This window comes from Triticum urartu, chromosome 4 (assembly GCF_003073215.2).
Source record: "Triticum urartu cultivar G1812 chromosome 4, Tu2.1, whole genome shotgun sequence".
In the NCBI taxonomy this organism is placed as follows: Eukaryota; Viridiplantae; Streptophyta; class Magnoliopsida; order Poales; family Poaceae; genus Triticum; species Triticum urartu.
Genome location: NC_053025.1, coordinates 46,988,052 through 47,014,994, shown reverse-complemented (window position 1 = coordinate 47,014,994; position 26,943 = coordinate 46,988,052). Strand labels below are relative to the sequence as shown.

The window sequence follows — 26,943 nt, the reverse complement described above, 5'->3', positions numbered from 1 at the left end:
ATACCACTTTGTAACATCTTTCTTGGTCCTGGACCCTTTTCCAAACAATCAGAACAAAAAAAAGATCAGAAATGGATATATACATTTTTATGAAAAAATAGATAATTATCTGTGTCGCCTTACTAGGTTGGAATCTCATCTCTCACTATCTTAGCACTTCCTCATTCATCTCCATTCTCCAGGGATGCCTCATGCATCTTCAGTCCTAATACACATATATACTTTTTAGGGCTATCAAATCCAAGAAATTACAGAACTAAGAGATGAACTATTGCATAAACTAACCAGGCCCGTTAGTCATTGCACAAATTGTCAAGTGAAGAATCTCCGAACCAATATACAATAACCACAGGTTCACGGTCTCCTAGATTTCCCTAAAGAAATGGACAGAATCAAGACGAAAACTTGGACCGCTAGTACCTAAATTTTTTGAGATAAAAAAACATCTATTATAAAAATACTTAACAAAATAAAATCACTAGGAGGAACCTGGACTGTCAGGGCCGTAAATCCATGGAAAAGATGAAGATAAAAAGGCCACCTAGCAGAGAACTACAACTACTGGAGGTGCTATTGCCACAGTAGGGGGAAGTACACAGAAGGATGGGGTAGATCATATATATGTGTGTGAGTGTAGGCAGCAAGTAGTAGGCGATGAACTCCATGGAGGCATTGCGTGAAAACAAAGAATGGGAAAAACAAAAAAGAATCCTGAACCAATAACTTGCATTGAGATAAAATAATAATATTACATAAGAACTCGTAGTCTTATCTGAACTAAATTCGCGTGGTAAGCCGGAAGAAAAAGTATCAGCCATCTTGATCTATACATATCCACCTTTGAGTTCATGCTTCCCGTAGTAGGCAGTAACCATTTGCGAGTTTAGTTAGTTTTTTTATTTTCTACAGGAAGTGTCCACAGATTAAATAGTAAGCCTGCACGTGACAATTCACGTGCATTGAAAAGATAGTCATGTAATAGCAGTCAAAAACTATTTCAAACGAACGTATACTATGATTAAGTTTAAGGAAAACTATAATAAGAAAAATATACATTGTTAATGTACCTAAGCATGTTTTTTGGCGAAGTCAAGGATGGTCATTCTCATTGTTCCTAGGCTGCTGATGTCTGTTCTTCAAAATTATGAATGCAAAATATACACATGTTTAATAACATTTTGTCCTTTTAAATCCCATTGATGAAAAAACGTATTGGAAAACACAACACTCCTTTGGTTAAATCAATGCATCCAAAAGCATGAATATGCCAGCAGAAAAAAAACACATTGTCATATACTTAATCTCATATAATGTAACCTGAGTACAAAACGACTATGATCTTAAATGACTTGTACATCAGGAGAAGGCAAAGATATATGCCATGTCCAATTGTCCTGAAGCATGAACAAGCTCATTGGGGGAAAAGAAGAAAGATACAACATGCTAATATGACTATTGTGCCATTGGTTCACAGTTTTGTCATGAAGCATATGGTTTGCCTATCAGGACCTATTATCTAGATTTGTGTGTTGCTTACTGGTATTGCCCCGGGTAATATTTGGTGAGCCTTGGTATGTTGAATATGTCCCAATTGTAAATAAAAATAAAGGGCCTGCATCTCAAATACCGTGCACACATGTGATCTATCTTGTGCCTCATTTGCACGAAAGTTCAGTGCCCAACTCCATAGTACAAACTCACCCCCCCCCACACACACACACACACAAAACCTCCATATTACAAAGGCAAAGAGGAATTAGTTCAGTTTGTAGCACAAACCCATCAACTTCAGAATAGTCAACCTGCATATCTAAGGAAATATAATTATGATTTTAAAAACTATTGTTTCGGTTCAGATAAAGGAAACAGTAGATATTGTACCACATTATTGGTTCGGTTCAAACGCAGCAAACACATAATAGTGCCGCTGATCTGCCATGAACCATGGTATTGAGAGAGGTATCATGCATCTTCCTTTTACCTTTTCTAGAATGAAATAATCCTGGTCACCTACTTCAGTTAAGGAAGCAATCTATATATGGAGTATCATATACTCAAAGGTGTACCTGTAATATATTGGAAATTAAACCTTAAATAAGGCATAAAATATACTCCCTCTGTCCCAAAATAAATATCTCAACTTTGTACTAACTTTAGTACAAATTTGTACTAAGCTTGAGACACTTATTTTGGGACGGAGGGAGTAATGTAGAAGGCATGTATCAGCTATTAGAAGACAAACTTCAGTAGGTCTGTGCAAGACACCACATCACTTTTACATGCAACGAAACAATAAACACCACTAAAATCGTGAATCATAATCACCGGGAGTGGCATTTTTCTTCTTAGGTGGCAAACAAAATATCAAGACTTAGCACTCTGTAACAGATTTCGTACTTAGAAGAAAATGCCAAGATTTAGTAATCGTGTACGTGCAAATGCATGTATCAAATACTATACAAAATTTTATTGTATGTGTAAAATAAAAAATGCACATATTCAATTTTCAAGCTAATAATATTGTGTAGAGATCATAATAAAACAAGTATATCATTTGAAACTGTTACTGCATGCCGAAACGTCAAAGCAAAAGACATGTTTTCATTTATCGTCTATGTTTGGACACACCATGTTTAATACATGCTGCAAAAATATATTTCAAGGCAAGAAATTCAAATTTTGTGTGTGGATACAGCTTCATCCATACTGCAAAATCACTGATGTCTTCACTTGATTCCATGTAAACAACAACTACAAGAAAATAGTTACATTGTCTTGTGAAAGCATGTGAAATTAATCTAGTTGTATGAAGAAAACAGGTACCAATAATAAACTACATAGGTGCAAGTTTTCAGTGGAAACTACAACACAAATAGTTATTTCTTTTGCTAGTAGCAACATGAATCAAAGCTAAGAAGACCGCAAAAATCAAATGACCTCACTGTGATTCAAAAAGTCACTGCATTTTTATCACCTTTTCAATATTTGCAACCAAAAGTTGAGAGCATTTCTCAAATGTGGTTCCCATATGCTTCTGTACAAAGGACAAGTAATTTTTTTGATCCCAGTCAATATTTGAAAACAAAGGCAGGACATCAGAGAATGATAATAAAGTTCCAAGCATCCCATATAGCATGAGAAAAAAAAGATAGGGTGCTGCTTAACCTGATTTTCCAGTAATATGTTTTTTTTGTCCCCATGATGTTATATCCAAAGTGTGTTCCTGAGCTACAAAATGGTAACCCCTGTTATCATGTATTGCGAACACATAAAAGTTCCATCCATGTATAACTCCGAGCAAAAGCAGTTTGTATGACAGGAAATGACATGTTTGGACAAAGCTCTAACAAGCACCGCATGCACAACACTCTAAGCCGGTGAGACAACAGAACGAAATCAACTTACCCATTAAATAGATAGATAGAGTAGGTCGTCCGCACTGTATAGATTTAACAAATCAACTTAACAACTTACGAAATCGACACCATGCTTTGAGGACCATCTGCCCTGTATGGACAGCTTTGGCGCAGGTCGTCCAATACACATAGCTTTGGCGCAAGTTGTCTATAAACATGTAACGCCCTCAATGCGGCTATATCTCCCATGTGTCGAAGCACGACTTAGAGGCATAACCGCATTGAAAGCAATGTCGCAAGTGAGGTAATCATCACACAACCCATGTAATACAATAGGGGAAAAAGATACATAGTTGGCTTACAATCGCCACTTCACACAATTACATGAATAAAGCATTACATCATCCAAATACAATCAAGGTCCGACTACGGAACCAAAATAAAAGAAGACTACCCCAAAAGCTACACAGATCCCCGATCATCCCAACTGGGCTCCACTACTGATCAACTGGATCAAAACAACACACAGGACAAGATCTTCATCGAGCTCCTCCTAAGCTTGATTATGTCATCTACACGGTTCAACGGCACCTGCAAGCTGGTTTTGGAAGTATCTGTGTGTCACGGGGACTCAACAATCTCGCACCCTCGCGATCAAGACTATTTAAGCTTATGGGTAAGGTAAAAGGTATGAGGTGGAACTGCAGCAAGCGACTAGCATATATGGTGGCTAACATACGCAAATGAGAGCGAGAAGAGAAGGCAAAGCACGGCCAAGGAACTATGATCAAGAAGTGATCCTAGAACAACCTATGTCAAGCATAACTCCAACACCGTGTTCACTTCCCGGACTCCGCCGGAAAGAGACCATCACGGTTACACACGCGGTTGATGCATTTTAATTAAGGTCAACTTCAGATTTTCTACAACCAGACGTTAACAAATTCCCTTCTGCCCATAACCGCAGGCACGGCTTTCGAAAGTTCAAATCCCTGTAGGGGAGTCCCAACTTAGCCCATCACAAGCTCTCACGGTCAACGAAGGATATTCCTTCTCCCAAGACATTCCAATCAGGCTCGGCATCCAGGTTACAAGACATCCTCGACAATGGTAAAACAAGTCCAGCAACACCGCCCGAATGTGCTGACAAATCCCGATAGGAGCTGCACATATCTCGTTCTCAGGGCACACTCAGATGAGACTAGCTACGAGTAAAACCAACCCTCAACTTTCCTCGAGGTGGCCCCGCAGGCAGCTCGGTTCGGACCAACACTTAGAGAAGCACTGGCCCGGGGGGGTAAAATAAAGATGACCCTTGAGTCTGCAGAACCCAAGGGAAGGTGGTAGGTTGTTAAATGGTAAAACCAAGGTTGGGCATTGCTGGAGGAGTTTTATTCAAGGCTGACTGTCAAGGGGTTCCCATTAAATGGCTTGAATGAGATAACATCCTCGAAAAAAGCTTGAACGAAAGCAGAGTGAACACATGAATCTTCGAGATATCTTGAGCATACCGGAAGAATTGAATAGCGAGAAATGGATGATTAAGAGGTGTACCGGCATGAGAAAGTATTTGCAATGAGGAAAGGATATAATTGACAAAGCTTGAATTGAATTCATTGGAGATGAAAATAATGAAGAATGACGAACTTGAAGCTCCATTAGAATCTTCCTGAGAATCACCGGATAAGAACATTGACGGAAAAGGAATGGAGAGACTTCACAAGAATATAAAGGATACTTAATTAAAACATCAGATTCCTTGAAGAAAAAGCGTGGGTGGGCGGGAAAACAAAGGCAACTTGGGGACGGATGAAACAAACACCGTTGAGAAAAACTGATACTTGATCTTGCGGATGTTGCAATGATCGGATCCACTTGAAGAGAAACACACCGGTGAAAAGGATTGGCATGACAATCTCGATTATCAAGAAGGATTAGTATTCACAACGGAGTATAAGAACACCATTTAGGAAAGGTATGGAATCCACATTTGACTTTGAAGCAACTCGAATACCACAAATTGAAACAAAACAAAGGATTGGCTTGCAGAATAAGCCGGAATAAACATATGATAGAGATTTCGTCCAAAGTTTTCGTGGTGGGGCCTACACGGGCTCGATCGTACAACACCATCATGTACAAGGCAGTGCACATGACATACGAAGCGTCCCCGAGTCGGCATAGCCAAGGACTCTTTAAGACACAACGAGACCACTGTAAAACCAACTGTGAATAGGCGGACCACTAGACGTCGAACCCCAATTTCATATCATACATCTGTCGGAAAGATATCCTAGGAGCTACTTGAATTCCCACTTATAAACTCCCGAAATTTTCCGATTATTTGCAATCAGGTGTTGGGGATACAGGGGAAGCATAATATCTCACCCAAAACTAGCAAATCCTACATCCAGTTGTATCCATCCTTCAACACATAACCAAGAAACCTTCGGAAATCATCTACCTCAACCTTCGAAAAGCATCCGTTATACGAGTTATGGCAATACTCCCTAACTCCCGCCCCAATACTGGGTGGCGTCGAGGTTATCTCACCAACAACTGCATAAAAGAGATTTTCGATGTCGGCAAAACTAATCTCAGGTATTCCAGAACTGCAACGATAAAATTGTGACGACAACACCTCGGAGATCAACTCCCTGGGACACTGCCACAACCCCTAAATGACAGGAGGCACCAAGAACAATGTTCTCGTCACAAATCGATCGGAACGATTCCAAGATACCCGCGCGATCCTAAAAAAAATTTAGTGAAATTTGAGAAGAGAAAAGCCAAAACTCTACTTCAGGACGCCTTACCAGAGCGATGAAGGGACTGGGGAGTAAAAGAATTCCTAAACTCTCCGATATATAATTTCTAAATGACTCAAAACATTTTCTAGACTCAACAACGGCAACTATTCGATCAAGCAGGGGGGCTCCTAAGGTCGGGGAAGGCTCTGATTACCAACTTGTAACGCCCTCGATGCGGATATATCTCCCACGTGTCGAAGCACGACTTAGAGGCATAACCGCATTGAAAGCAATGTCGCAAGTGAGGTAATCTTCACACAACCCATGTAAAACAATAGGGGAAAAAGATACATAGTTGGCTTACAATCGCCACATCACACAATTACATGAATAAAGCATTACATCATCCAAATACAATCAAGGTCCGACTACGGAACCAAAATAAAAGAAGACTACCCCAAAAGCTACACAGATCCCCGATCGTCCCGACTGGGCTCCACTACTGATCAACTTGATCAAAACAACACAAAGGACAAGATCTTCATCGAGCTCCTCCTGAGCTTGATTGCGTCATCTGCACGGTTCAACGGCACCTGCAAGCTGGTTTTGGAAGTATCTGTGAGTCACGGGGACTCAGCAATCTCGCACCCTCGCGATCAAGACTATTTAAGCTTATGGGTAAGGTAAAAGGTATGAGGTGGAGCTGCAGCAAGCGACTAGCATATATGGTGGCTAACATACGCAAATGAGAGCGAGAAGAGAAGGCAAAGCACGGTCGAGGAACTATGATCAAGAAGTGATCCTAGAACAACCTACATCAAGCATAACTCCAACACCGTGTTCACTTCCCGGACTCCGCCGGAAAGAGACCATCACGGTTACACATGCGGTTGATGCATTTTAATTAAGGTCAACTTCAGGTTTTCTACAACCGGACGTTAACAAATTCCCTTCTTCCCATAACCGCGGGCATGGCTTTTGAAAGTTCAAATCCCTACAGGGGAGTCCCAACTTAGCCCATCACAAGCTCTCACGGTCAACGAAGGATATTCCTTCTCCCAAGACATTCCGATCAGGCTCGGCATCCAGGTTACAAGACATCCTCGACAATGGTGAAACAAGTCCAGCAACACCGCCCGAATGTGCCGGCAAATCCTGATAGGAGATGCACATATCTCGTTCTTAGGACACACTCAGATGAGACTAGCTACGAGTAAAACCAACCCTCAAGTTTCCCCGAGGTGGCCCCGTAGGCAGCTCGGTTCGGACCAACACTTAGAGAAGCACTGGCCCGGGGGGGTTAAAATAAAGATGACCCTTGAGTCTGCAGAACCCAAGGGAAGGTGGTAGGTTGTTAAATGGTAAAACCAAGGTTGGGCATTGCTGGAGTAGTTTTATTCAAGGCGAACTGTCAAGGGGTTCCCATTATAACCCAACCGCGTAAGGAACGCAAAATCCGGGAACATAACACCGATATGACGGAAACTAGGGCGGCAAGACTGGAACAAAACACCAGGCATAAGGCCGAGCCTTCCACCCTTTACCAAGTATATAGATGCATTAATTAAATAAGAGATATTGTGATATCCCAACAAGTAAACATGTTCCAAACATGGAACAAGCTCCAATCTTCACCTGCAACTAACAACGCTATAAGAGGGGCTGAGCAAAGCGGTAACATAGCCAAACAACGGTTTGCTAGGACAAGGTGGGTTAGAGGCTTGGTTCAACAATATAGGAGGCATGATAAGCAAGTGGTAGGTATCGCAGCATAGGCATAGCAAAAGAGCGAGCATATAGCAAACAAAGATAGAAGTGATTTCGAGGGTATGGTCATCTTGCCTGAAATCCCGCAAGGAAGAAGAACGAGTCCATGAAGAAGCCAAACGAACGTAGTCGAACGGGTCCTCACAATCACGACGTTACCGGAACCAACCCGAAGAAGCAACACCGGAAAGAAGCACACAACATAGTAAACAACCACCACATAAACATGGCATGATGCACAATCAAGTATGATGCGTGTCCAGTTTAATGAGGCATGGCATGGCAAAGTGCACAAACAATCCTACAAATTAAGTGGAGCTCATTATGCAACGGAGTTGCATTTTGAAGAAAACACCACATGACTTATTTAGTTCTCTCTCGTTTAGGTGTTCAACAAAATTAAATGTTGGTTAGCATGGCAAGAGGTGAAGCATATGAAAACTACCCATCTAGGCAAGTTTAAATGAGGCCGGAACAACAAACAACAAGTCTGGAAACTCCTCATGTGCATAATTTAGGTTTTGGTACTGTTCTGCCCTAAACCATATTTTATAGTTATTAAACATGCAAGATGATGCCACCATGTTAAAATAGGCAAAATTCTACCCCATTTACATATAAAGTTTATTAAAATCCGAGTTACGGTTATTTAGTTATGAATTAAAGCATTTTAACATGGCATAGGAGCAAATTAAAGCAAACATCAGTTTAAACATTGTAAACATGCATGAAAGTTGGATATTGTGAAACTAGACAAAATTCTAAGCAACTTTCATATATAATTCATTTTAATCTGATGCACCAATTGTGAGTTATTATATGCATGATCCACAAGGGCTTTCCTACAAAAATGCTCTCCTCTGGAAAAATAGACAAATTGCAGATCTGAAAAAAAAACAGAGGCGGGCCGAATCGGACTGGGCCAACAGTGCACAGCGGGGTTCTCACCCAGTGGACCTTGGCCCAAGGCGGTGGAAACAGCAGGTCGGGCGACTGGGCCGGGAGCTGGGCCTTGGGGCGCATCGGCCCACGCGGGGACCACACGAGAGGCGCTCTTCCTTCTCGTGCCCGCATGAACTGAAAGGCAAAGACGGCGGCGACGGCGCATGCCGGCGAGGGCACAGCAACGGCGGGGAGGTCGCAGGGACATGGAGATGGCCGGATCTGGTCGCGTCGGGTCCATTCCGGCCGGATCCAATGGCGGTTCGTCGTGGGCATCGGCGAGGGAGCCCTGGTGGCAGTGCTGACCATGGGGAAGCGCAGAGAGGTCAGGGAGAGAAAAAGAGAAGAGAGAGAAAAGGAAGAGGAGAGGGACGGGGTCGACCTGGTGGAGCTCGCTGCTGCTCCGGCAAGGACGCCGACGGGGCCTGGTGCGGGAGCTCCCTCCCCTGGAGCTCGGGGATGAGGGAGCGGGAGGCGACGCGGGGGTTGTCCCGGGCCCCAGATGGGCTCAGGTGGGCCGCGGCAGGGCTCGCGGGGCCGGCGGCGGTGGGGAGCGCTGGGGTGAGGTGGCGACGCCACATGGCGGCGCAGGGGTGGCTGGAGACGGCCAGGGGCGACGTGGCACGCCCGGATTGGTCCGGGGCACGGCGGCGGCGCCAAGTGGCGGTGGGAGGCTGGATGTGCGCAGAATTCGAGGATGAGGTGGGGATTGCGGCTGGCTAGAGGTAGGGGGTAGGTTTAGGCTAGGTTTGTCCAAAAATGGGCTAGGGAAGGTGTATATATATATAAGGGGCTAGGGTTAGGGGGGTTTCGGAGCCCTCCGATCGTAATTGAACGGTTCCGGTCGGAGGGGGGTTTAGTGGGCTGGACTGAGAGGAGAGAAAAGAACTGCAGCCCGACACGGGGACTCCGAAGACCGAAAACGTCCGACGAAAATACCGGCAACGGTGCCGCTATATATATAACGGTTGGGCTATCAAACGAGCTCCGAATGCGACGAAACTTGACAGGCGCTCTGTCTACACTATAATAAGACCGCACGCCAAGTTTCATCCCATTCCGAGAACATTTTTCGGCCACTCACGAAACGAGGTAAAAGGGGGCGTCGGAGGACATAGGAGTGTCGGATTGAGAAACGGACAACGGGGAAAATGCTCGGATGCATGAGACGAACATGTATGCAAATGTGATGCACATGATGACATGATATGAGATGCATGACATGCAAGCAATGACAAGGTAACAACAGCGAATAACTGGAGGACACCTGGCACATCGGTCTCGGGGCGTTACAACACTCCACCACTATGAGAGGATCTCGTCCCGAGATCTAGGATGGCACCGGATAGAAAACGGAAGAGGAAGAGGTAAAACAAAGTTGCTTCTTTGACTAATGAGTGAAACCATGAACCTTGAAAGGTTAAGCCATTTCGAGAAAAGAATGCAACGGAGATGAACGAAGTTGAAAGCACTCCATTAATAAAGAGGAAAAGAAAGAACCGAGTCGGGTAGCACTTTGGTTGAAAAGAGATGAAAGACTTGATAAAATGAAAGAGCTTGAGCAAAAGGACACAACACACCGGTTAAATGGATAAACCAAGAAAAGAACACGATCCTGACAAAACGAAAAGATGGGTTGAAGAGAGCAACATCACAAAGCCTCCGGAACAAAAGTAAGAATGGAATGGGATGAACGAAGGGAAACAAGATCTCGAGGGAGTACACTTACAACAAATGCTAGAACGGAGTTGTTGGAAAACCAACAACGAAAAGAATAAGCTTGATATGGTCTTATGGAATACATCTCAAATTATAAGGTGACAACCTGCCACTCACGGGAAAAAGAATTGGATTGATAAGAACAAGGAGACAAGAAACTTATTTCACCGGGAGGATAAGTGAAGAACTTGGGTCATTTATAAGAACCATAGATAGCAACAATCCTTAGGGAAGGCTTTAGGTGAAATATAAACCAAGATAATTCCAATGACGAGATTGATGGATTTAATATATCCCATTCTTGATAACTTGTGAATCACGGAGCACGAAGGGAAATTATCAAGAATGACATAAGACCACCTCAAAAGATATGCGTGAACGAATTGCACTCCGGATTGCAAGATGAAGAATGCATGAGCTCCTCTGAAAAGAATCTCGATGAACACTTCGAGAAGGAATTAAATCCTTTATGAACCATCATGTAGAGCCTCCATGAAGAACTCCGGTAACAAAAGAAATGATCAATCGAAATGAAAGAGAAGTTGAAAACACAAAGTGAAGACTTGCAATGATTAGATGTATCTTCATGATGAGAGAAATGAGAGAGCTTGGAACTCCAGGAAAAGAAAGATTAACAAATGAGATCAAGAATTTTGATGAACCTCCGGACTAAGGAATTAATCACTTGGATGAAACAAAGAATAAGAATTACATTGTGCGCGTCCTTCACCAATTTAGATTGATGACAAGCCACGGATTTGGCAAACTACTCATTCTTGTTGAAAGAATTAATATAGATATAGCGCAAACTTTAGGAAGGTCTTCAACGAACCACCGGTGGGATTTGGAAAACAACGAATGAATTGATATGATAACCAAGGAAGGGAACTCTTGAACGAACCACCGTAAGAAATGAAAATGAATGAAGTAAAAGGGAAGAATCACCGGTAAGAATTAGCAAATAACGAAGATGCTTGAGAGAATTTAGATCCATGAGAACGAAGAGATCATGAGCTGATTAGAGGATATTTGAATGATGCACCGGTAAGATTTAGAGAAAGAGAGCTGAAATCTGAGAATGAATAATCCTGAATTGATGGACTCCGGATAACCAAACTGAGAAGACTCCTGAATAGCTCCGGATGGGTGAAAAGAATTCCTACAATCGAAAATAATTACGAGAGGATGGCAACAAGCTAGAATCACGAATCTTGAAGAGAAATGGAGCAAGGTATGGAGGAAAACTCTTCTTCGGTCTTCAAGAGTTGAGAATGACGACGAGAAACACCGTCATGAATTATTTAGACACTCCGGAATGAAGAATGGAAAGGTTGAACCAACGATGAAAAGAATTTGAAAGATCTTGGAGAAAAACATAAGACTGATGACAATCATTCTTACGTCAAACTTCGAAAATAAAATTTGAGGATAGCTCCGAGAAAATAAGAAGAGTCAGGTAAGATCCTGGGAAAAGACCTGTGGGTTAGGGCCCACTCAAAATATACACCGTTGAATGATTTCAAAGAGAGAAAGCACCAGTTGAATTAAATGGCTTGAATGATATAACATCCTCGAAAAAAGCTTGAACGAAAGCAGAGTGAACACATGAATCTTCGAGATATCTTGAGCATACCGGAAGAATTGAATAGCGAGAAATGGATGATTAAGAGGTGTACCGGCATGAGAAAGTATTTGCAATGAGGAAAGGATATAATTGACAAAGCTTGAATTGAATTCATTGGAGATGAAAAGAATGAAGAATGACGAACTTGAAGCTCCATTAGAATCTTCCTGAGAATCACCGGATAAGAACATTGACGGAAAAGGAATGGAGAGACTTCATAAGAATATAAAGGATACTTAATTAAAACATCAGATTCCTTGAAGAAAAAGGGGGGGGGGGGGGGGAAAAACAAAGGCAACTTGGGGACGGATGAAACAAACACCGTTGAGAAAAACTGATACTTGATCTTGCGGATGTTGCAATGATCGGATCCACTTGAAAAGAAACACACCGATGAAAAGGATTGGCATGACAATCTCGATTATCAAGAAGGATTAGTATTCACAATGGAGTATAAGAACACCATTTAGGAAAGGTATGGAATCCACATGTGACTTCGAAACAACTCGAATACCACAAATTGAAACAAAACAAAGGATTGGCTTGCAGAATAAGCCGGAACAAACATATGATAGAGATTTCGTCCAAAGTTTTCGTGGTGGGGCCTACACAGGCTCGATCGTACAACACCATCATGTACAAGGCAATGCACATGACATACGAAGCGTCCCCGAGTCGGCATAGCCAAGGACTCTTTAAGACACAACGAGACCACTGTAAAACCAACCGTGACTAGGCGGACCACTAGACGTCGAACCCCAATTTCATATCATACATCTGTCGGAAAGATATCCTAAGAGCTACTTGAATTCCCACTTATAAACTCCCGAAATTTTCCGGTTATGCAATCAGGTGTTGGGGATACAGGGGAAGCATAATATCTCACCCAAAACTAGCAAATCCTACAACCAGTTGTATCCATCCTTCAACACATAACCAAGAAACCTTCGGAAATCGTCTACCTCAACCTTCGAAAAATATCCGTTATACGAGTACTGGGTGGCATCGAGGTTATCTCACCAACAACTGCATAAAAAAGATTTTCGATGTCGGCGAAACTAATCTCAGGTATTCCAGAACTGCAACGATAAAATTGTGACGACAACACCTCGGAGATCAACTCCCCGGGACACTGCCACAACCCCTAAATGACAGGAGGCACCAAGAACAATGTTCTCGTCACAAATCGATCGGAACGATTCCAAGATACCTGCGTGATCCTAAAAAAAATTTAGTGAAATTTGAGAAGAGAAAAGTCAAAACTCTACGTCAGGATGCCTTACCAGAGCGATGAAGGGACTGGGGAGTAAAAGAATTCCTAAACTCTCCGATATATAATTCCTAAATGACTCAAAACATTTTTCTAGACTCAACAACACCAGCTAATTCGATCAAGCAGGGGGGTTCCTAAGGTCGGGGGAGGCTCTGATTATCAACTTGTAACGCCCTCGATGTGGATATATCTCCCACGTGTTGAAGCACGACTTAGAGGCATAACCGCATTGAAAGCAATGTCGCAAGTGAGGTAATCTTCACACAACCCATGTAATACAATAGGGGAAAAAGATACATAGTTGGCTTACAATCGCCACTTCACACAATTACATGAATAAAGCATTACATCATCCAAATACAATCAAGGTCCGACTACAGAACCAAAATAAAAGAAGACTACCCCAAAAGCTAAACAGATCCCCGATCGTCCCGACTGGGCTCCACTATTGATCAACTGGATCAAAAGAACACAAAGGACAAGATCTTCATCGAGCTCCTCCTGAGCTTGATTGCGTCATCTGCACGGTTCAATGGCACCTGCAAACTGGTTTTGGAAGTATTTGTGAGTCACGGGGACTCGGCAATCTTGCACCCTCGCGATCAAGACTATTTAAGCTTATGGGTAAGGTAAAAGGTATGAGGTGGAGCTGCAGCAATCGACTAGCATATATGGTGGCTAACATACGCAAATGAGAGCGAGAAGAGAAGGCAAAGCACGGTCGATGAACTATGATCAAGAAGTGATCCTAGAACAACCTACGTCAAGCATAACTCCAACACCGTGTTCACTTCCCGGACTCCGCCGGAAAGAGACCATCACGGTTACACACGCGGTTGATGCATTTTAATTAAGGTCAACTTTAGGTTTTCTACAACCGGACGTTAACAAATTCCCTTCTTCCCATAACCGCGGGCACGGCTTTCGAAAGTTCAAATCCCTGCAGGGGAGTCCCAACTTAGCCCATCACAAGCTCTCACGGTCAACGAAGGATATTCCTTCTCCCAAGACATTCCGATCAGGCTCGGCATCCAGGTTACAAGACATCGTCGACAATGGTAAAACAAGTCGAGCAACACCGCCCGAATGTGCCGGCAAATCCTGATAGGAGCTGCACATATCTCGTTCTTAGGACACACTCAGATGAGACTAGCTACGAGTAAAACCAACCCTCAAGTTTCCCCGAGGTGGCCCTGCAGGCAGCTCGGTTCGGACCAACACTTAGAGAAGTACTGGCCCGGGGGGGTTAAAATAAAGATGACCCTTGAGTCTGCAGAACCCAAGGGAAGGTGGTAGGTTGTTAAATGGTAAAACCAAGGTTGGGCATTGCTGGAGGAGTTTTATTCAAGGCGAACTGTCAAGGGATTCCCATTATAACCCAACCGCGTAAGGAACGCAAAATCCGGGAACATAACACCGATATGACGGAAACTAGGGCGGCAAGACTGGAACAAAACACCAGGCATAAGGCCGAGCCTTCCACCCTTTACCAAGTATATAGATGCATTAATTAAATAAGAGATATTATGATATCTCAACAAGTAAACATGTTCCAAACATGGAACAAGCTCCAATCTTCACCTGCAACTAACAACGCTATAAGAGGGGCTGAGCAAAGCGGTAACATAGCCAAACAACGGTTTGCTAGGACAAGGTGGGTTAGAGGCTTGGTTCAACAATATAGGAGGCATGATAAGCAAGTGGTAGGTATCGCAGCATAGGCATAGCAAAAGAGCGAGCATATAGCAAGCAAAGATAGAAGTGATTTCAAGGGTATGGTCATCTTGCCTGAAATCCCGCAAGGAAGAAGAACGAGTCCATGAAGAAGCCAAACGAACGTAGTCGAACGGGTCCTCACAATCACGACGTTACCGGAACCAACCCGAAGAAGCAACACCGGAAAGAAGCACACAGCATAGTAAACAACCACCACATAAACATGGCATGATGCACAATCAAGTATGATGCGTGTCCGGTTTAATGAGGCATGGCATGGCAAAGTGCACAAACAATCCTACAGATTGCTAGGTTGGCTGGTTGGGTTCCCCTTATAACGCACGTTCGTGTGTCCCTCCCACGTACTCGTCGACCTAGCAACTACAGTAGTTTGAACCGCGAGCAGCACGTTGATCGTTTCGGGCATGGCGATCCAGCCGATAACGTGGGTGGTTTTCCTGTTGCTCGCGCTGTCGTCGTCGTGGCCCATCGCGGAGGCGTCGCACCGCGTCTTCCCCGACTTGCAATCCCTGGAGGCCGAGGGCGGGCGCGCCATCGACGTCGACGACTCGCTCCGCACCGGCTACCACTTCCAGCCCCCATGCACTGGATCAACGGTACGTACTTATGTGCAGATTGAATACCTCGCTGATCTTGATCGACATTGTCTTTCGCTATCTTGATTTTTCGATGCGTACGTGTGTGCACTGCAGATCCTAACGGCGTGCTGTACTACAAGGGCGTGTACCACCTCTTCTACCGGTACAACCCCAAGGGGGCCGTGTGGGGCAACATCGTTTGGGCGCACGCCGTGTCCACGGACCTCGTCAACTGGGTCATGCTCCAGCCGGCCATCTACCCCACGGCGCCCTTCGACGTCAACGGCTGCTGGTCCGGCTCCGCCACCGTGCTGCCCGACGGCACGCCGGCCATCATGTACACCGGCATCGATGGCGACGGCCGGCAGGTGCAGAACGTCGCCTACCCCAAGGACCTCTCGGATCCTTATCTCCGGGAGTGGGTCAAGCCCGACTACAACCCCGTCATCGCGCCGGGCCCCGGGATCAACGCTACCGCGTTCCGTGACCCGACGACGGCGTGGCGGGGACCCGACGGGCTCTGGCGCCTGGAGGTCGGGACCAAGGACAACCACCGGGGCATCGCGGTGCTCTACCGCAGCCGGGACTTCCGGCGTTGGGTGCCGGTGCGCCGACCGCTGCACCACGGCGACACGGGCATGTGGGAGTGCCCGGACTTCTACCCCGTCACCTCCCATGGCGTCCTCGGTGACGTAAAGCACGTGCTCAAGGTGAGCCTCGACCTAACACGGTTCGAGTACTACACCTTTGGCGCGTACGACCACGCCACTGAGACCTACGTGCCGGATGCGGCGCTCGCAGATGGCAACGACGGGCTCCGCTACGACTACGGTAACTTTTATGCGTCCAAGACGTTCCTCGACCCGGCGAAGCACCGCCGCATCCTGTGGGGTTGGGCCAACGAGTCAGACTCCACGGCCGACGACGTCAGGAAGGGTTGGGCCGGCGTGCAGGCCATCCCCAGGAAGATCTGGCTCGCGGCGAACGGCAAGCAGCTCATGCAATGGCCAGTCGCCGAGGTCGAGTCCCTCCGCAGCAACCACGTCAATATCACCGACAGGCTCATCAAGGGTGGGGACTACTTTGAGGTCCTCGGGCTCACGACGCCGGCGCAGGCCGACGTGGAGGTATCGTTCGCGGCGATGGACCTGGACAAAGCCGAACCGTTCGACCCGGCATGGCGCGGCGCCGACGCGCAGACGGTGTGCGCGGCGCGGGGTGCGGACGTCAAAGGCGGCGTGGGGCCGTTCGGGCTGTGGGTGCTCGCGTCCGACGAGCTCAAGGAAAGGACGGCGGTCTTCTTCAGGGTGTTCAAGGACGGCGACGACGGCAAGCACGTCGTGCTGATGTGCAACGATCCCTCGAGGTCGTCCTACGCCGACCACCTCTACAAGCCAAGCTTCGCCGGATTCATCGACGTCGACATTGTGAAGGCTGGCGGCAAGATACCTCTCAGAACCTTGGTACGTTACACCTACTCTTTTGGTTCCAAATTATTTGTCGCAGGTATGGATGTATTTAGATGTATTTTAATTCTAGATACGTCCTTTTCCCCGACAAATAATTTGAAACGGAGGAAGTAGCTACTGGTAGTACTACATATCAGCATGTTTGGGGGCCAAATGTGTGTACTTTTCTTAATCCGGGCTTCTAGTTTTTTTGTAACTAGCAATTGATGCTCTACGCTGCATTGTGCGCAGATCGACCACTCCATGGTGGAGAGTTTCGGAGGGCACGGCAGAATAAGCATATTGTCGAGGGTCTACCCGACAAAGGCCGTCGGTGACAAGGCGCGTCTCTACGTGTTCAACCACGGCGAGTCAGACATCAAGGTTACGCACCTGAATGCGTATGACATGCGGTCGGCCAAGATCAGCACGGATATCAATCAACCGACCAGATGATCGACGCGCATGATAATTGCACATTTGTATAGCTAGATTATTAGGAAATAAGTATCAAATAACAGACTTGAGGTGTCATGATACCAGAGGCTAGACAGGTTATTTGCTGTGTATCTTTTAGTTACTGCAAACTAGTATGCACTGCATTGATGATGCTCTAAAACTCAAACAAACATTGATGTTGATATTCAAAAGTCAATAAGTTTCCCAGCACTATAAACTCGTCAGTATGAAGGATGCAATCTGTAAAATACCATTAACATCTCAAGAATTGTCTGCAAAAAAGAACGTCACATTCCCTCCCAAGAACATATGCTCAAGGTGAGCCTCGACCTTACGTGGTTTGATTACTACACCTTCGGCACATACGACCATTCCACCGAGACGTACGTGCCCGATGCGGCGCTCACAGACGGAAACGACAGGCTCCGCTGCGACTACGGTAACTTGTACGCATCCCAAACGTTCCTCGACCCGGTGAAGCAACGCCACATCCTATGGGGTTGGGCCAACGAGTCGGACTCCAAGGCAAAATTTATAGCAAAAGGGGAATGCTAAAACTCAGTCGACTAAAACTTTATGAAGTCTCAATCGACGAGATTAGCTGTCCAATTTCATCGACCTGTTTCAATCGCTGATGTATTCTTCCTTTTCAAAACACACTAGGCCTTCCACTACTTGGGTTGTGGGCTGTGGCTTGCGGCCCTTTCTTTTGTGATTGTCTGTTTTTATATTCTCGTAGTCGTCCCATGTAAATATTTGTATGTTTTTTCTTTTTCTTTTTTGCTGGGTTGTGTGCACCGTGTATGTACAGAAGAAAAAAAAATTGAACACATAGAAGAAGAAAGTTAATTGGGCAGATGACTCTCTGTTTATGTATACAGTATACATCTGTACTTGTATTTCCATTTTTGATTTTTTTTATCTTTCTTGTTTAGGAAATATGGAACATTTATATTTTTTAGGAACCTACATTTTGACATCGCGTGAACAATTTTTATTCTCACATGTTGTTGTCTTATTTTTTAATTCTGAGATGTGGTTGCCTTTTCTACATGACTTTTGTTTTATTTGCTTATTTGCATCCTGTCTTTTTTTTTTACTTTGTTTCTTTGTGTATTACCCAAAAACAAATTTTTATTGTGTTTATATGCTATGTGTCTTTTTTTTCACAGGCGTACACCGTAAAGTTGCATGCCTCACATTAGGCATGCAACTACAAGTGTCGCCCTTGACTACAACTGACATTTGTTTTGTCGGAGAACAGTGGGAGAGGGAAGGAGTAGTTGCATGTTTGTCACTAAACATGCAATTGCAAATTTCGCCCTCAACTGCAACTGCATGTCCACACAAGCGACTGCAATTGACTTTTGCTCCATTGATGGGCGGCAGGAGGGGGGTAGTTGCATGCTTCAGACTGGGCATGCAACTGCAAGTGTCGTTCTTGACTGCAACTGCATGTCTACCCACCCGATTGCAACTAATCTTTTTCTTAAGTCGAAGGACATCTGGAGGAGGGGGGGTAGTTGCATGTATGACTGTAGGCACGCAACTGTAAGTTTTGCCCCCGCCTGCAATTGTATGTCTACCCATCCGACTTCAATTGACCTTTGTTTCGTTGGAGGGTGGCCAAAGAGAGGGGAGTTGCATGTTTGACACTAGGCATGCAACTGCAAGTGTCGCCCTTGAGTGAAACTGCATGTCAACGCACCCGACTGCAACTGACCTTTGTTTTGTCGGTGGGCGGCGGGAGAGAGAGGGGGAGGGGGGGTAGTTGCATGTCTGACGCCCGGCACGCAACTGCAAGTGTCGCCCTCAATTGCAACCGACGCTTGTTTTGCCGGAGGGCGGTGGAAGAGGGACACTTGCAGTTAATTTGCTCCTTTTCCCCTTTAATATGATTTTCATTTCCCATTAGTAGAAATACATTTCCTTGCGTGTATATGAATATTTTAAAAAATACATGTTCAAGGATTTTTAAATAATTAGTGAGCACTTTTCAAATATGCGGTGAACATTTTTTCAATACGCGATGAACAATTTTCTAGATTTTTTCATGCAATTCTTATTAAATGTTCATGCATTTAAAAAATTGTCCATATTTGAAAACATATTTCATATTTCTTTTAAACTGTCCATAAAATTGAAAACTGTTCACGGTTCTTAAAAAATGCTCATGTGATTTTCACTTTTAAAAAATTGTTCGTGTAACAAAAATGGTGTATATATTCTATATACCTATGTGTTTGACCTTTGTCCTTCTGTACTTTAACAACAGCAGGCAACAACTTCATAGCTCGCGGGCAAGCAATAGCAAGCACAAAACTATTATTTTTTCTTCAATATCTTTTCTTTGTGTTCAAATACTTTGTATTTTTTCATGAACGAAAAAATGATAATAAGTTACATGCCCATATAAAAAACAACACAAGCATGCATCGTATTGCATACAAGATTTTTTCCGGCAAAAAATAATGCTATGATTTGAACAAAAAATTTACCTCACTCGTTGAGGTTGTAGCTGGATAGCAAAACACATACTCCCTCCGTTCCTAAATAATTGTATTTTTAGAGATTTTAAATGGACTACCATATATGGATGTATATAGACATATTTTAGAGTGTAGATTCACTCATTTTGCTTCGTATATAGTCACTTGTTGAAATCTCTAAAAAGACAAATATTTAGGAACGGAGGGAGTATTATACTTGCAGTTGTACAGCCCAAGTACAAGAAGAGGAAAAAAAATCTGGCAACAAAGCAACAGATCACAGGGGAAAAGATGAGATAAAAGCCCAGTAGAAATACAAAGCCAGCCCATAGCAACAAAAACATGCAAACAGTTCCATAAACAAAGCAGGCCTAGTTTGTACATATGCTGATATCATATACGTATGCTGATGTCATCAGTTGACCGAGACTTCGCGAAGTCTCAGTCGACTGAGATCTAGACAAACCCATAGCAAAAATTAGGTTGTCCTATGCCGACAACCTCTACAAGCCGACCTTCACCGGCTTCATTCATGTTGACGTTGTCGAGACCGGCAGTAAGATACCTCTCAGAACCTTTGGTACATTACACCAACCTACTACACTACTGTCTTAACAGTGGTACTCCCTCCTCAAAATATAAGACGAAATTGACTTTGCTCGGTCTTTGATGCATGACTTTGACCGTTAATATATGTCAAAATATATGTATTAAACATGTATAAATGGCACAATCGTATTTGTGTTTTGAAACAATTTTATTTTATATGTCTGCATACTAATTTTGTAGACCACATGAAAATCATAATCAAAGTTGTGTAACAAAGACCAGAAAAGTCAATTGGTGCATTCTGCGCAGATTGACCACTCCATGGTGGAGAGCTTCGGAGGCCACGACAGAGCATATTGTGAGGGTCTACGCCACAAAGGCCGTCGGCAACAAGGCATGCTGTGGGCCAGACGTCAAAGTCACGCACCTGAACGTGTACCACATGCGGTCGGCCAAGATCAACATGGACATCGATCAACTGATCAGATGATTGACGCGGAAGATGTACATTTGTATAGCTAGATTATTAGGTAGTATCTAATAACAGACTTGAGGTGTCATGATATGAGAGATTAGATGGGTTATTTTGCTTTGTGTCTTTCACTTCCAAGTAATTTGTCTCTGAACTCTTTGATCATAACCCCTTACTTCTGTGCAGATGTTCAGATCATAACTCCCTTGGTCTTGGTTAGGAAATTTGTCTGTGAACTTTCTGATCATAACCCCTTACTTCTCTCCCCAGGAGATGAAAGTAAGGATGCGCCTAATCCTAGAGAGTTTCAGTTTGACCTAACTTGGTTGAAAAATTATGAGTTCTACACCCTGGTTGAGAAATTTGGTCTAGAGTTGCATATGTTGTTGATCCTATTGATATTCTCAACATTAAACTTAGGAGAATTAAGTTAGACTTTTAAGGGCTGGGGGTCTAATAAACATGGTTATGATAAAAAGAGAGAAAGATTTGAGGATGGAACTATCCTTATTAGAAGAATTAGAGGAAGTTGGTCCTTTAACTCCTGAATTGTATAACAGAAAGCTGGATGTGAATTTTGAGCTTCATGAGATCCTAGTTAATGAAGAGATCTTTTGGCTTCAACAATAACACGAGCGTTGGCTTCTCAAAGGTGATCTAAATACTGACTATTTTCATAAGATTGCTAATGGGCGTAAAAGGAAAAATACTATTCGTCCTCTGAAACATGGAGAGGTGGAAACTGAGGGTACGAATAACCTTATCACCCACACTACTGAGTACTACAAAAACCTGTTTGGTCCTGCTCCTGGGAACCAATTTCATACGAATCCTGACACGTGGGGGGGGGTGAGAAACTCAATGATAGGGATAATAATTATCTGATTAGAAACTTCTAGGAGGAGGAACTGAAGGAGCCTATTTGCTATGGAGGCTAATAGGGCTCCTGGGCCTGACAATATTCCTGCAGAATTCTACTAGTGGTGCTGGCATATTGTCAAAAATAAAGGACTTTTCGTCCCATGTCAACATCACGAATGTGCTCGTCAAGGGTGGGGCCTACTTAGAGGTCCTCGGGCTCACGACACCAGTGTAAGACGATGTTGAGTTGTCATTCTCGGCGATGGACTTGGTTAGAAAACATCTGGGCCTCTAGGCCCTTTTGCTTTTAAAGATTATACCATAGCTGGGGGCCATGCCCCTGGGGGCCAAGCCCCCCCCCCCCCCACCCCGAACTGCAAAAGGGCCACTGCACCTTAACATGATTGATGCTCCTGCACTAACTAACAATTGATGCTCAATTGTGCATTCCGCGCAGATCGGCCGCTCCATAGTTCAGAGCATCGGAGGCCGCGACAAGATGAGCATCCTACCTTCGGGAGTGTGTCAAATCAGAATTCAACCCCGTCATCATGCCAGGGTCAACGCCACCGCGTAACGTGACCCGACAAATGCGTGGCGGGGACCCGATAGGCTCTGGTGCCTGATCATCGGGACCAAGGACAACCACCGGGGCCTTGTGGTGCTGCATCAGAGCCGAGACTTCTGGCACTGGGTGCTGGTGCGCCGAGAGCTACACCACGGCGACACCGGCATGTCGGAGTGTGTGGACTTCTACCCTGTCACCTCCCATGGCGTCCTCGGCGATGTAAAGCACATGCTCAAGGTGAGCCTTGACTTGACGCGATTCGGGTACTACACCTTCGGCGCATACGACCACGCAACCAAGACGTACGTGCCGGACATCGTGCTCGCAGACTCCACCGGGACGCCGTGCTCTTAAACTAAGGACCCTGATAAATGCCGCACGTATGACACAAACACATGGCAACTGCAGGCGGTTTTGATGCCAAGTTTAGTGATGCAAGACGGCAAGTTTCAGTTTTTTTTGGTTTGTTTTTCTTTTCGGATGACAACTTTAGTTGTAAAAAACACCAGACCCGGAGTATTTCATGCCACACGTATGGCACTTATCATTTGAGTAAACTAATATATGTCATTTTTTGTTGTTGAAAGTGCATGTTTTGTACTACTATTTATTTTCTTGACGACACACAGCGGCGTGCACTGCGCGGTGCACCATGACCGTTTCACCTGCTGCACTGCTGAACCGGGCACCATCACCAAGTTTCACCTGCTGCACTGCCGAGCCCCGAGCGTGCGAAGGAGGCAACACACATGCATAAAGCGCGACAGAGTGCACCAACTACACACGCTTCCCCGTATGACCCGGCCGGCCCGGCCGGGTCTTTTTCTTTGCCTCCCATCTAAGAAAGGTTCCGGTTCGCTGCCATTAGCACTGTACATACCACCGTGCTCCGTCTACTGTATGCATAGAGAGCAGTATCTAGCTAGATCAGGTAGCTTTAGTAGACACCCTTTGTCACATATTCCGGCTGTTCCATGAAGTGTCCTTTCATATCTTTGGTAATCGTTACGCCGCCGCCGATGGACTACACCAAGACAAGTACGTACGTACATATGCATATGTTGGAGTAGCTAATACGAGTTCATGTAAAGATAGCCTTGTTCGATCAGTGTGCTACGTATTCGCGCGCTTACGTACAGACTGCATGGTGCTATTCGTATCTATCTATGTATATATACGCAAGGACTCCCCGGCCGGCTTTAAATAAAGGGTAACCCGCAAGCTGATCAAAGGTGAGCTAAAAATGGAGAAGGCGCCGTCCATCGGCTCCAGCAGCTGGGTGATGGAGATGGAGAGGACGATCGGCGACATCGACCCGGCGGTGGAGATGGCGCGCTGGAAGCGGCACTCCATCTACCTCGTCCCCGAGCGCATCAAGAACCTGCACAACACCAAGGCGTACCGGCCGGAGCTCGTCTCCCTCGGCCCCTTTCACCACGGCGAGCCCGACCTGCTCCCCATGGAGGAGCACAAGCGCCGGGCCGTGGTGCACCTCGTCAAGCGCTCCGGGAGGCCGCTGCGGGAGTTCGTCAACGCCGTGGCCGAGGTCACGCAGCAGCTCCAGGAGGCGTACAAGGACCTCGGCGCCGAGTGGCGCGGGGACGATAACCGGCAGCGCTTCGTCGAGCTCATGCTCACCGACGGCTGCTTCCTGCTGGAGGCCATGAGGATGGACGCGCTGCGGGGGAAGGTGCAGGGCGACTACGCGCCCAACGACCCCGTCTTTAGCCAGTACGGTTACCTCTACTTGTGGCTGTATATCCAGTCCGACATGGTCGTCATGGAGAACCAGCTGCCACTGCTTCTTCTCCACAGGCTATTCCTTGTTCTCGACCATGACAAATATCAGGTACGTACTCATTACTCTTTTCTCATATTTTCCATTTTCATTTATTTCATATGATAATAAATACCATCCTACCATTTTCTCCCAACTACAAGTATTTCGGTACAGAAGGAGTACCATTTACTAGAATAACATGGAGCATCAAAATAGCAGGTTCAAACTGCATTGTACTAAAATTTAAATTGCGCATATATAGATACTTTTCTTTTGTAGATACACACACACTGTCAAATTACTGAGCTGTTAAAAGTGACTAAAAAGTAAATGTGTATGTGTTTCGATGCAGAATGCACGTTAGATGTAACCCTCTATATATGTCAACTTTCCTACAGGATGCTCGAGAGATAAGAAAGTTGGTGCTTGATTCCCTTTGTCCTTGGCGCCGACATGTGGTTGATATAAACCCCCTCGGGCTCCATCCCCTCGACATCTTACACCAAAGCCTTACCCATGACGACCACCAAGATCGCAAAGGTTCGAAGGCGTATGTCATGCCCTCCGCGATGGAGATCTATGAAGCAGGAATCCATTTCAAGGTGAGCGACACCGACAGCCTCCTCGACGTCCACTTCGAGCATGGCGTGCTAAGCATGCCGGCGGTTAGGGTCAACGAAGGCACCGAGAAGAGGTTCCTCAATCTAATGGCATTCGAACGGCTCCACCCTTCTGCTGGCAATGCCGTGACGGCCTACGTAATCTTCATGGACAACATGATTAGCTCGGCCAAGGATGTCGCCCTGCTCAGATCTAAGATGATTATCGAGAGTGGGTTGGGCAGCGATGAAGAGGTCGCTAAGCTCCTAAACAACACGCTAAACAAGGGAGGAGTGATGAGCCCTTCTAGTAGGCTCCACGATGTGCAGCGACAGGTGAATGCCCACTGCAGGAAGAGATGGAACAGGTGGCGAGCTAACTTCATACAAACCTACTTGAGAAACCCTTGGGTGTTCATTTCCCTCGTCGCCACCGTTATTCTACTAGTTGCCACACTTTTGCAGACCTTCTATACGGTTGCACCCTTTTACAAGCTAATATCCTAGCAGTAGTAAGTTAGTATGCCATCCCCGCCAAATTATAGTGCATATAAGATTTTTTTTTTCAAAGTCAAACTTTGTAAACTGTGACCAAATTTATACTAAATAAACATTTACAATACAAAATGTACACCATATACAAATATAGTGGTATTGGTTTGGTATAGAAAATATCGATACTTTTTTCTATAAACTTGGTCTAGTTTTATGAAGTTAATTTGGCGATTTGATAAAAGAAATCTTATGTGCACTATAATTTGCAAGGAGCAAGTACCATCTAAATGTACATTCGATACTGTGTTTTTAAGCATATAATGTGTGTTAACAACATGTATATAAGTTTCGTTCATTATGGACATCTATGCAACGAATAATTTGGGAATAAATTGATGTATCTTGACTAAAAAGCTTTTGTTCACAACTACAAAAATGTTTAATCCAAATAACCTTTAAGATTTCATGAATAGAATATAAACTTGGGTATGTGACAACCTGAAGTTCACAAAAATGGACAAATGACTCCCCTCTTCCCCCGCCCTGATGCATGGAAGGTGGTTTTGGAGCATGGGTTTGTTCGCGTGGTACGTTACTCTCTCCCCCGCTCCCTCTATTCGTCATAGACACGGGTCATGCCCACTCAACGCTGGAAGTATTTTTACTCTTTACAACGGTGACTACATGTCGAGCCCGGCCCGTACCCTCGCCATGGACAGGGTCTGCCACAAGAGATGTAACCCCCTTTGTTGTGACTGCCTTGATAGGGACAACATATTCCAATCTCTTATCGAACTGCTTGCTCAACCCAATCCGCCAGCCTTGCAAGCAGAGATAAATTAAACAGCTAGAAATCCTTGAACCCTAGGCCTCCCATGCCTTTGGGTTGCATCATGTCCTTCCAAAAAACCCAGTGTGGCTTTCACTGTCCATCTATACTTTCCCACCTAAATTTCCTGATTAACATGTTTAGTTTCTCACATAGACCCCTTGGAAGCTTGAAGCAAGACATAGAGTATACAGGCACAACTTGGGCTACTGACTTTACCAAAATTTCTTTCCCCGCCATTGACATAGTTCTTTCAATATATCCCTGGACCTGCTCCATAAGCGATCCTTTAAGTATTTAAATGCCCCATTTGTGGATGACGCCACATCAGATGGCATCCCAAGATATTTTTCGTTCAATGTCTCGTTTGCAACTTGTAGCAAGCCCTTTTATGTCCGTCCTAATATTTTTAAGGACATCTTTACTGAAGTAGATTGATGATTTTTCAAAATTTATCTGTTGCCCTGTAGCCAAACAGTAAGTGTCCAACACCTGGTGCACCTCAGATGCTCCTACGCCATTAGCCTTGAAGAACAATAGGCTGCCATCTACAAATAAAATATGGTTTACTGATGGGGACAAAGGGACCATCTGCAGACCATGAAGATTGATGACTCACTTTTTGATTTGAGGAGGCTCGAAAGGCCC

The 26,943-nt window shown here is 44.8% G+C and overlaps 2 protein-coding genes across 2 annotated transcripts; both read left to right on the top strand.

Moving 5' to 3' along the window:
- The first annotated feature begins 15,572 nt into the window (after positions 1-15,572).
- Positions 15,573-17,772, top strand: LOC125554585 (beta-fructofuranosidase, insoluble isoenzyme 3-like). Its single transcript, XM_048718101.1, has 3 exons — positions 15,573-15,768; positions 15,861-17,209; positions 17,447-17,772. The coding sequence occupies exons 1-3, from the start codon at positions 15,573-15,575 to the stop codon at positions 17,648-17,650; spliced, it is 1,749 nt and encodes a 582-aa protein (XP_048574058.1). The 3' UTR covers positions 17,651-17,772.
- A 5,711-nt stretch (positions 17,773-23,483) lies between these two features.
- On the top strand, positions 23,484-25,689 carry LOC125550557 (UPF0481 protein At3g47200-like). Its single transcript, XM_048713580.1, has 2 exons — positions 23,484-24,441; positions 24,771-25,689. The coding sequence occupies exons 1-2, from the start codon at positions 23,836-23,838 to the stop codon at positions 25,476-25,478; spliced, it is 1,314 nt and encodes a 437-aa protein (XP_048569537.1). The 5' UTR covers positions 23,484-23,835; the 3' UTR covers positions 25,479-25,689.
- Positions 25,690-26,943: the final 1,254 nt, after the last annotated feature.

Excerpts from the sequence above, each read along its gene's own strand:
- LOC125554585 (XM_048718101.1), top strand. The coding sequence starts at position 15,573 with ATGGCGATCCAGCCGATAACGTGGGTGGTTTTCCTGTTGCTCGCGCTG. Across the intron at positions 15,769-15,860 it reads ATGCACTGGATCAACGGTAC|ATCCTAACGGCGTGCTGTAC; the intron begins GTACTTATGTGC and ends TGTGCACTGCAG. Across the intron at positions 17,210-17,446 it reads AGATACCTCTCAGAACCTTG|ATCGACCACTCCATGGTGGA; the intron begins GTACGTTACACC and ends CATTGTGCGCAG.
- LOC125550557 (XM_048713580.1), top strand. The coding sequence starts at position 23,836 with ATGGAGAAGGCGCCGTCCATCGGCTCCAGCAGCTGGGTGATGGAGATG. Across the intron at positions 24,442-24,770 it reads TCGACCATGACAAATATCAG|GATGCTCGAGAGATAAGAAA; the intron begins GTACGTACTCAT and ends ACTTTCCTACAG.